The sequence below is a fragment of the Aulostomus chinensis genome, chromosome 14 (assembly GCF_037954235.1).
Source record: "Aulostomus chinensis isolate RoL2024-O1b breed Wild chromosome 14, RoL_Achi_v1.0, whole genome shotgun sequence".
NCBI lineage: Eukaryota > Metazoa > Chordata > Actinopteri > Syngnathiformes > Aulostomidae > Aulostomus > Aulostomus chinensis.
Genome location: NC_141333.1, coordinates 18493557 through 18505272, shown reverse-complemented (window position 1 = coordinate 18505272; position 11716 = coordinate 18493557). Strand labels below are relative to the sequence as shown.

The 11716-nt window shown below is 40.7% G+C and overlaps 1 protein-coding gene across 1 annotated transcript in view; it reads right to left on the bottom strand.

The window, feature by feature from the left end:
- sh3gl1b (SH3-domain GRB2-like 1b) overlaps positions 1-11561 on the bottom strand; it is a 15182-nt gene extending 3621 nt beyond the window's left edge. Inside the window, exons 1-8 of the mRNA XM_086224183.1 lie at positions 11160-11561; positions 5859-5927; positions 5166-5238; positions 4931-5074; positions 4654-4787; positions 4408-4566; positions 3221-3324; positions 2722-2855 (exon numbers count right to left, since the gene is read on the bottom strand). Of these exons, the coding sequence (XP_086080309.1) occupies positions 2722-2855; positions 3221-3324; positions 4408-4566; positions 4654-4787; positions 4931-5074; positions 5166-5238; positions 5859-5927; positions 11160-11204 (862 nt within the window). The 5' untranslated portion in view covers positions 11205-11561. The remainder of the gene's footprint in view (positions 1-2721; positions 2856-3220; positions 3325-4407; positions 4567-4653; positions 4788-4930; positions 5075-5165; positions 5239-5858; positions 5928-11159) is intronic.
- Between the last annotated feature and the right edge of the window lie 155 nt (positions 11562-11716).

The following is an 11716-nucleotide window of genomic DNA, read 5'->3' as shown; positions in this document are numbered from 1 at the left end:
TAACACAGAAACATAAATTACAGATGAACACATACAGTGCAAAAGAAATGTGTTACTACTTAAATGGTAATACTGCTTTGTGTAATATTTACTCTGATACAGTGAGACTGACACTTTCTGGTAATTTTCTTCGTGAAAATCTCAAACCACTGCAAACCTGCTTGTTAATGTTGGATTGTTTGGTATTAATGAAATATGTTATAGCATGAAGAAGCCACAAACTCACATCATCTAAGTTAATACACGACAGAGTTAGAGGCAGACATGACATGTGATGCTCACATGTCTCAGTGAAGCATCTTAGAGTGTATGGACTGAAGCATCAGTTCCATCACTGCTTGTACATGATGGATGATGACACAGATGGTGCCAACGTCAAAAATCATCAGTCAGAATTATGAGTAACTTCCAGCAGCTTCCACCAGACTGATACACAAAATAAAAATACATGACAAATCGTAACTGTGGCCATTTGAGTATCAAATCCTCAAATAAAAAAGGTAGTTTGGAATCTAGGATGTGGATCTTCCCTCAACATATACATGCTTGTGAACCACACACCGCCAAGTATTTTTTGGACCTGTGAGAAGTAACTTGCGTCCCACTTCCGACATTTCGCACATGAAGCCGTAGAAGCAAGCTGGACTGTTTCAAGACCACACAAAAAAAAAAAAAAAACCAACAAAGAAATCATGCTCCACACAATCGGTGACTCACACAATCTGTGCTTCCGAAAAGACAATCTGGCCAAGTGAAATGACGGTTCTGATGATGTCACAGGAAAGAGGAACAAGGTCAGTTGGAGAGAGTTCAGTGCATAACGCTGTTTACAAGGTCTCTCAACCAGAGAGGAAAAATTAAAGCATACTGAATGTTTTTCACATATTTCTGCTCAGATGTGGGCAGATTGGTTGCAGGCCTTGAGCAATCCTGTTGGCACTGTGGGACCTTTTCTCTGTTTAATTTATGTCAGTCTGTCTTGTGTTTGTAGGAACAGCTGAATGCCTTGTTGTTGTTAGAACTCTGGGAAGGCAGCTCCTTTTCCCATATCTGATGACACCCTGCTGCGAGGCTTCCAGAATGACAAGAGAAAATCTGCATATTTCATTATCTTAAGGAAAATGTCACCTTTTGGAAACACACTTTAACATCCTCCCCAGAGCCAGACAAGTAGACACCTTTGTCTTTCAAACAGAGACCAGCACAGACAGGCAATGCTAGGGAGCTTAGCGCAATGAATGGGTGTGGAAGGGAAGGTTAGCATACCACTCTATTCAAGAAAGCAGTTCCAGCTGTGTAGCTAAAACTAAATGACAACAGGCCTCAAGCAAATAGATTTCCTTTTTTGACTTGAAATTGCTTGTACTGTCTGCGTGAGGTGGAGCTGAGTGTGTCACGTCAGATTTCTCAAACACTTGCAAGGAAATGCTTGTAAACACCCATTCCTGAGCAGACCATATAAGGCCAGCCGTCCATCATAGTTGCAGGCCACTTTCATTCATGAAAATGGCACAGAAAACAATAAAGAAAAGGAGGAAATTCGTGTTATGTGAAACTGAGTTCTTTCTCTTCGAAACAGATAAATAGAGACTATGTAGTGGTAGAGAAAGTTGCTGCCAAAGAATGAGAAAAGTGTCTTTTGCTGTGATCGCTATCTCAGCTGGTGTTGTCCCACTACAGCAAGATCTATGAATGAAGCACGAGGGACCAAGAGGACACCATGGACACAGAGGGATGGGAGGATACATGGTGTATCGGGAATGTAACTATCAGGTGCTGATACGGATTCACCTCTGGGTAGCCACTTGACTGGCAGGGACACGTGACGACAAAGCATTAATGCCTCTAATGTACATTCACATGCATGACAACCACGTTTCAGTGTCATCAGGCAGTATTTCTGGATGCACAGTGGTCTGCCTCATTATCCCCCTGCTGTTGTTACTCTGCTGGTGGCACTTAAGCCAATAGGCCCGTGCTCACACGGACATATTTACGAATTAAATCCTGTATCTCGTAGTCCATTTTACAGCCTAATAACCAGATTCATCACCGTGCTCACACAGCACAGGTGACAGTAATGCTGAGCTCTCCCGTCAAGTCTGCGGGCGGGTGAGAGGAGTCATCAGCTGAGTCAAACCGTGAGCTTGATAACCATGATTATTGGATTCAAAAATGTATGTTCTCATGTAAAATGTTGTCAAAGACAAAGGCAACACACACGTTATTTTTATTTACAAGAAAATGCAAAATATCGGTGAATTTGGTAAATTCTCATAATTGCTCCTACGAGTGATTGAAACAAAACTGGTGGGTACAAGAGGTTCTTGAATGTTGCCCATTGTCTCGTTATTCTAAAATATTTCCTAGTGATTGTTATGCACTACTCTTCTTAGATCAGTGCAGGGAAAAATGTATTTGATCACTTATGACAAAGGTACGCTAACCGGCCCTTTCAAGAACACACATAGATAAGAGAAGGGGAACTACGTACTCTTCTGGCTCTGGGGAAGATGGACAATAAGAGCATTTCCCGAAAAGGCTCTCACTGGCTGGCTGCACAACCATTTTGAAAATACAGTGTAAAGCACACAAAAAAGAAAAAAAAAGTTACTTTCCTGAAGAGTACATGGCTAAATTGTTAACTTCATAAATACTACGAAATATTTATGTTTTATGATCGAATTCCTTTCCAAACAGTTACTTTATCTATTAACTTACCTGAGTTGCGTGAAGGTGGGGGAGCCATGGAGGTCGAGTAGCCACCATTTGAGTGGTTGTTGTCTCCAAAGTCAAAGATGGGTTTGGGTTTGGGTGTGTATTCGCGTCTCGGTCGTGACTGGGCCTCGTTCATCCTGTACAAAAACATTACCGTGATTTCCATTTTCAATTTTGCACCACAAAATGATCTACTTTTTTTTTTCCTGTCCAGCTTCGAAAATATTATGTGTCCAAGATCAAAACTATGATAACCATGAAAGTTACAACTCAGAGAAGACATTTAACTCCAGAGGTTTTGTTGGAACAACGGGTGTGACAACAAACTAATATTTACTGACATCATGAGCACTCCAGCACCAAAAGTAGTTCTCTGAATCCGACATAGCAGGTGGTTGTACTGCTCCTTAGTAATTACACTCTCCACATCACTGCACATGTAATTTGAGTGTAATTCATTTCCCTAAAATTATGTTAATCATTCTGTTCAAAAGGCATTCACCTGTCTCTGAGTTTGTCGGAAAGCTCGTCCAGCACCTGCACGGCCTGTCTGTGGTACTGCAGCTGGGACTCCACCAGAGATGAGAGCTGGCTCACCTGCTCAATCTACAACACACACACGCACACACACACCAATGTTAGTGAGCAAGTCATTTCAATTGATTCAGCTGTGTCATATTCTGGATAATAATGAAGATGCTTCAAAAGAGGCCTGCAACAACATGAAGGCACATAGTGCACCATGGAGACACATAATAATTAATTATAATTAGGTAATTAGGTTTTGCCATTTGTAATCTTGTTCTCATAGTCACTTTACTTGTTTGTTCTTCCACTTCAAACTCCTCTACTGCTAGTAAGTTGAGACATTATGTCAAAACTTTATTTTGTAGTCCACTAATATTTGTGATTCAGGCATGTATGGTAGGTATTGTGTTCTCTTCAAATAGGCGAACAGGAATAACAGGAAATGCATAACAGAGCTGCATCCTCTCGGTGGGAAAGGTCATAATGCCATTATCAACTCATAAAACACACCCCTCAATAGCTCAAGTTCACTTTACACAAACACAATCAACACATGTAAAATGCACATGCCCTCAGATGCAAACACTCCTTTTGCCTCCTCATATACAGTTGTGTACAAGGCAATCATCCAACAGCTAAACCTAATCAAAATAATCCAATACTGCTAGTTCAAGACGTCTTGTTTATCTGCAGAGCTAAACAAGAAACTTGGCATCTGTAAGAACAGTATGCATGTTTGCCCTGACTTTACCTTCGTGAAGCTAAGTTGAGTTTTACGGTGAAGCAAGTCACAACATGTTCAACATATTATGGTGGAGTTCACGTATACAGTCACATTGGGAAGAGCTGCCAACCTTTAGGCCCCACTGATATTCAGTTGATGTTTTTTTACTTGATAATTTTAGTCCTTTAAAGTTGAAAGAGTTATTTTTAGTTGGTTCATTTGAGGCATGTAGTGTGACTGTCCCTTCCAGCTGTAGTCGAAGTTGGCAAATGCTGGGATGCTGGAGACCAACCATGGCAATCCACTGACACAGCAGAGGAGGAGATGATATAGCGGTGCCTTATTTTTAGACTAAGTAAAAACTAATTAGTCTGAGGGATTTATTTGAAATTAATCTTCAGATAGACAAATTTAAAGAGTAAGAGACACATCCTCACATCGGTCTCCAGCAGGTTGTACATGCTGTTCTCAGCCACTTCCTTTGACTCGTGAAACTTCTCCAAGGCCTGTCGGATGTCCTCGTCTGGGATCTTGCCCTGACGCTTTTTCTTGTAGTCGTAGTCCAAGCGACGACCTTCCAGCTTCTTTAGGTGGTGCTGAGATTGCAATGGCAGACAGTTAATCTAAGTATAGGTGAAGTTTTTTAAGCCTGCTCAAAAATGATGAACCTGTGATCCCTGTACCTGTATCTCTCTGAGGTCCTTGTCACAGAGTCCTTGTAACGGGTCAATAAAGTTCTGTTTGACATCAATGTCTAGCGAGTCTTTCACCTCTGCCAACCTCTTCATGGCTTCTCCCACATCTACTAGTGCTCCTCCTGAACCAAAAAGACACATCACTAGCTCAAGGAAAACTACAAACAAGACCCTCTGGTGCAGTCTACCAGAGAGGGTTTTTGAAATACGGCCATCAATTTTCTGCCAGAAAAAAGGTGCACTTATACACACACAGACATCTCACCAAAGTTGGTCTCTTCTCCGAGGTCTCGCCCATATTTGGTCATACATTCCCCTAGAAGGCCCTCGGCCTGAGGGTAACCTGGGTTCTTCACCTGACCTCGGATTTTAGACATGGTGTTCAACATGGACAGTTTGGCCCTCGATGCTGGGGATGAGGGGGCAAGATAGAAGGGGAAACTCAATTCAGCCGAAGAGATGGAACTGAATCCATGCATGTGAGCAGACCTCCTTCTCACCTGGGTTGGGCTGTAGGTACTCCGATGTTTTGGAGATCACCTCTACTACGGCTTTACTGGTGACATCTACTTTCTGCAAAAATACAGAGTACAATTAAAACAAAACTGGTCAACAGAGCAACTGCTGTCACAGTTTAGCATTCTTTTAGTTAACCATTACTGACAGTTGCTTGCTCATGCACATTAAATGATTGGTAATTAACTCTAGTATTGTTTTGTAAAGCCAATATACAGTACATTCTTGCTATTTATTGTATGATGATGAACAAAGCTACGGTGCCTACAAACACTGTTGTCACGCACAATAAAATCAACACCAGAGCAGGTTGCTTTATTTTTTATTCTATCTGTCGTTCTCAATGGTATGACAATATATTGTCACAAAATCCTACCGGTGCAACAGTGTTACTTTACAAATATTGCTGTAATACCTTAAAATGGAAATTTTGAATGAAAAAGTTTTACTCAATTCATTTGTTAAGTTGTCAATATAACGACAAATGACTAGACTACCAAGGTGGTAAACAGCACGTTGTAGTTTAGCTGGATCAGTTAATTATGTTGAGTATTACAATACGTGTCTTACTGGGACCCACGTATTGTGAGGTCCTTGCCGATACCCGGCCCTAGATGTCCCAGGCCTGCAGCTTTGGCCAAGGATGTTTCTCTTTTACAACCACTGAAGAGTCTTACCCGCTCCAAATCTCTGAAGTCATCGTCTAGTTTTGTCCCTTCTGCACCTCCGACTTTCTCACTAACCATCTAGAGGCAAAGACAAGGAGAGCAGAGGAAGGATTGAGTACAAATCAATGTCATGCTGCCCAAAAATCCGCCATGCGTGCCTCTTCTGTGACCTTTTACTGGAGCCTATAATGAGTCAACCTTTTAGCAAAACTTGTGGCGTGTACTCATCCTGCACGCTCCTCATGTGTCATAAATTGATGGGATTGGTAACACCGGTAAAAATCACAACCCATCCCGAGTTAAAGGTAACACGATGCAAAATCATCTAATTCTTTGCGGGAGTAAACATGTTGCACCAGTTATCTCCATAATACCTCTAATTCAAAAATGACAAAATAGGCTAAACTCTGAGTGGACGAAAACACATTTGATTTGAAGTATTTCCATGTGTGTTCTCTTGCCATGTTTCTAAAAGTCTAAGAGATAGAGAACAGAGCCTTTTCTGTGCGTGCCATGTACACATATTTATGTACACGGGGTTTAATTGTGAGCAGGGATCCTACTGCTTTTACGACATACCAGCAGTCAGACACAGAGTGACGGCTGAATAAAGAATCTGTATCTGGAAGATAACGGAACCTGAATTTACCAGAAGAGACACTGATAGCCGAGGGGTGTGAGAGACAAACTAGTTGCCAGATCAACTTGCACAGTGACTAGTTTTTGCTGTTTTACAGCAACAACATCGACTCCACCACTTCTCTCTCTTGTCAGGCCAGAAAACGGTTTCTCTTTTGCATTCACTAGCACAGAGTTTTAAGGAAAGTTTTAACAGGGCCTTGTGTTAATTTTTAATCATTCTGTCTACAGTATAAACAAAGGGGGCATTTTGAGCTGTCTGGACAATAAATGACTCCCTATAAGAACGACCCTGAGAGACTGATAAGTAATTTATAAATGCTTTTTTTTTTAAATGCAAAAATGCTTCCGGTGTACCTGAACATCTTGTTGTGGCATTGTTACTAGTTTTTAACACTACACACATTAACCGTTAGACATTCCTGTCACGGTTTAGAACAAATTTAGCCTGTAAAGCTGGAAGATCTGATCGATACTGCACATGGGTGAACAATTAGGAGCAATCCTTGACTCTTTCAGCTGGGGTCCCCCCTGTTTCTGTTTATGAGACATACCAGAGTCTTAGAATTAGAGTTTCACCTGTGTGATCGTGCACCAGGAAAATGACTCATATTCACAAACGACAGTTAGAAACCTTTGGCCATCACTTGAAACGCCAGTATCTTCAAAGTCAATTCTTATCAAACTACTTAGTCGTGACTAGACGGGTCATGAAGTTCAGTCAGACATTTTAGACATGAAGTGTTCATCAATTTCCTGGAACATCCCTCCATGTAATTCCAACAGACAGAGAAGGAAACAAAATGTGGTTCTGCCAGCACCTCAGCAGCTACTAAGAGGTTTACTGACGTGTCTGGGATCTTCTGGCTGTAATATCTCTGCAGTGTGTAGACACTGTGACAGGGAGCCTCGAGCAGTTCAGGTCACAAGTTAAGATACTGCTTCAACCCTCCGCCCACTCACCATTTCACTCTTTACCTCAGAGGGAAGACGTTTGTTGTCTGCGCTCCTAACATTTTGTAAATGTATCTCATGCTGCATCTTAAACTGCCTAGCAAGTATTCATAGGAGGGATAATACATTCACTTCAGATGAGGCATGGCACTTTTCCATTTGACTGACAAGCCAGTAAACAGTGAGACTAATCTGTCAAGCCCTGTTGCATTTTGTCTTCTTATCAGTGAAACATTTCGATTTACATGCACACAAGATTTAAGAGGCCGAAACTAAAATGTCAGCAAAGGAGTGACCACAAGATACACAGCTGGAACAGAGTGAAGCAACTACCTCTTCACCATAATGAAATCTGAATGTTAGTTTACAGTGAGTTGATTATCATGACGCTAAATTAAAGACCTTTAGAGAGCTTGAAGATTAAGAGGTAGGGAAAATTGATTTGAAGAGAGGTCTTGACGCTAAATAAGCAACAAGATGAACACTAACTTGTTTTTCCTCTGGGAGAGATATCCACTCTTTAATACAAAAAACCCAAACACACTACTAGCTGTAGTGTGTATGTTCATTAAAGCCAATAACATGGAACATGGAATAAAATAAACAATTAAACCCTAGACAAAGCTTGTTTCTAGAGATGAAAGTCGTCTAGCACACCTACATACGTACTTCATGAAAATTTTGTTGTTGTTGTTGTTTGTCTAATTCTTGTATATTGCTTATATTTTTATTACTTTCTACTTAAGTTATTTATATTGTTAATCTATCCAATTCGCTGCTGCAACATTGTGAGCTTCCCTGTCATGGGACTAATAAAGTAATAATAAAGTAATATCTAATCTTATCGTACTGCTTCTCAAACGTACCAACACACACACACACACACACACACACACACACACACACAAACCAATCCAACATGAACTCTGCACCTAACCCTCTGATCTGTGATCTAATCTCCACTGATAGAACGAACGTGTTGCTACACAGGAGTGAGTGTTTTGAAGAAGCTTGTGCTGTGATTCTAACCCAGTCATACAAGGGTATACCAATACAACCACCAGCGGAAAACCTTACTTAAGCCACATTTAGCTTTAGGTGTCCATTTTTTGCCCCAGCAGCTACACACATCTGGCTAGAGTGACAATAAATTTGATCAGTTCAATTTATGGTCTGAGGTACTTTTCAAGAAATTAAATTAAAAAAAAAAAAAAAAACGCATTCAGTATATGAGTTGTCTATAATAAGGATTTACTGCCTTTCTCTGTGTGACTGCCACACAAATGATCATCTCCTAATCACAATGGCAGCCTTTGCAAATCAAATAACAATACATTTTTTTAAAAGTTATACATTTTTTTTAAACATGTTTTGTTATTGCTGTTTAATTTTGTAAAATATTGTTATTTTGAAAACAGTGCCGTTAAATGTTTCTTTTTAAATTTTTGGAAGCTACTTTAACTATGTTTGAGCTGAGAAATACATATTTCAAAAATTGTAAGGAATATGTGTACATTTCTCTTGATAACTAAGAAAGTACACTCATGATAACATTTGTTTATAATACCATAATAATGTACAAAAAAGTAGCAATATGACTTGATAAATCATGCAGAACTAGTTGCTGCTTGAGGAGACTACACGTCCCCGTCTGTCCATCATTGTCTCCCTCCTTTGTCTCTCTCTTTCTCTCTGTCCCTCTCTTTCCTTCTGTATATCTGTCTTCCTCCATTATCTGTCTTTGTCTCTGTCCCCCTCTTCTGCTCTCTTTCCTCCCAACAACCCAAAGCAGATGGCCGTCCCCATTGAGCCTGAATCTGCACGACGTTCCTGCCTGTTAAAAGGAAGGTTTTTGTCGCCGCTGTTGCAGGATGTGCTGCTGATGGAGAATTGTTGGGTGTAAATTCATTGAAGGAGTTTGGTACTGGACCTGCTCTACCTGTAAAGTGTCAGGAAATAACTTTTGTTGGGATTTGATGCTACACAAATAAAATTGACTTGACTAGTTTGACTGCTAGAGTTGATATTAGATTTACTGACAAAAATTGGGCCTTAGGATATTGTGACGGACGCTAGTGTTTTTCAAAGACTAATCAGTATCCTTTAGTTGCAGCCCATTTTTGAATATGCTCAGCTAACCACAGCTCAAAAGAATTCCCTCTGCCAAGGAGGTCAGGTTTTCTCCTATGTTTGCCTTTTTAGTCCTTCAGTATATTTTGATGAAACTTGGTCCAGGGGTGTAACATATGAGCCAATGAAGAAGCCAAACATTCTGTGGCAAATCTTTTTAACGCAGAAAAATGAAACAAAACCAAAAACTGCACCTTTTTTTTAAGACTGGCCTTGGTGGAGGTTTAGATTCTACAGTGTGCCCATTGTGTCTGCCTAAAATAAAACTGTGTAATGTACCATTTATTAGCCTAATGAACTGAAGCAAGAGATTTTCAAAAATAATAAACCAAACAATATTTTGTTGAGGACTGACCTTCTCTGGCACATGTAGGACTTCTATAAGTGAGATTTTGTTAGAGACCTGGTGGCCTGGCTGTGTGACATGTCAGCTTAGAAGTAAGAGGAGGTGTTTAAAAAGAGCAGCAATGGGTTGGGTGGGAGCAAAAGAGAGAAAAATATGGAGATGTGAGCTGTAGGGTACTGACTCCAAAGACCAACTTCCTGCAAGCCTCCAGCGTAGCAAACCAAACTATGTCATCTGTTATTGCCTCTTATGGAGTTCTGGCAGGATAAACAGCTGCAATGCAGTGAAATAATGGAGAAGCACAAACTTCCACCTCCTTCTCTGCAACACTTCCATGGAACACCTTTGTTATCTTTTTTCATAAAAGCTTACAGACCCTGTTTGTTTTTATTCTCAAAATGAAACCATCAGGGATCTGTTCCTGACAGGAAGTTGGGGCAGAAACCAAATGTCTTTCCTGCTTAGCTCAGCAAGGGTAGAGAGGAAAAAAAAAAAAAGACTCAAAAATCTTTCTCTGCCACCCCGCCCATGACAGAGAAAGCACAACCAGATTAAACACATTCACACCAGTGTGTGTAACTTCTTCCACATTCAAGGTAAGCAGCACAGATATGTCTGTAGTAGTTCAGAACCCCCCCCCCCCCCCAGCTGTTCTGCATATTCATCTCACATGATAAACACAAAACAGCTGGAAAATAGGTAAGTGGGTCATTGACCTCAGAGAAGACAGTTAGTTAAATGTCACGTTCAAGCTACTTCACTTCCATGATTAAATGTTGCACGACTTCAAATGTCATGTCTTTAATTTTATTTTCAGAGCCATGAGTCACCCAGAGTTTCTAGAGCAGACAGCTAATCTTTACCACATGTACCTCTTGAATGTGCACTGCTTGCTATACGGTCACCTAAAAGTACACTAGCGAAGTAACACAAAGCATTAATACAATAATAACGATAATGAAACTACTACTTATAATAAAAAATAATAACAATAATAATAATAATAGCTGAGGTTAACCATTTAGCTTTCGGACAACATTAACACAAAGCTAGAGAAGTATAAACTAAAACCAACGTCTCAAAACACAGAAGCATATTAGCCTCTTCGTTAGCTTCCTTATGTAGCCACATTCGGCGTTTATCAACATTGGGGAACTACATCTTGTTAGCTACTTATGCTAAATGAGGCTAGCCGCTAACGGTGCATGACAGTTGCTAGCAAAGTGAAAAGTTTTGCAAACCTGGCTGGCTTTATAAAACTGCTTCTTCAAGCCCGCTACAGACATCTTGAACCCCCAGTTGTCTTCTTCAACTTCCAACGAAGGTGTAAAACGGTCGTGATCTGACTAAAATGAGCGATAAAATGTTGATTTCTTGAAAAATGGGCCAGTGCAAAATTGTTTAGTAGGAATCATAGGACTGCACAGGCGTCACTTCGAGTCGGGACACGCCAACTGACCACGTCCACGTCGAAGATGATTCTTCCCACTGTCACTGAACGTAGCAAAACATGTACAATACACCAACACCACCGATATGCTGTCATAAACGGAAAAAAAGGAAGCATAAATAATCGAGGGCGAAGAGCGACCCTTCACAGCGATACAAATCTGCACTAGCCACTAAGAAAAAAATCAGTTTCCTGACTTTCATAGGAGACGCTGAGCGAGTCGTGCGTTAGCGCGTACTGCCCCCTGCTGGATGGAGCAGGTACACACCTGACAGCTGCAGGAGGCCAGATGTTTCCATCCCCCTCTTACACAATACACTGCAGTCAAAAACAAAGGAACAAACAAGC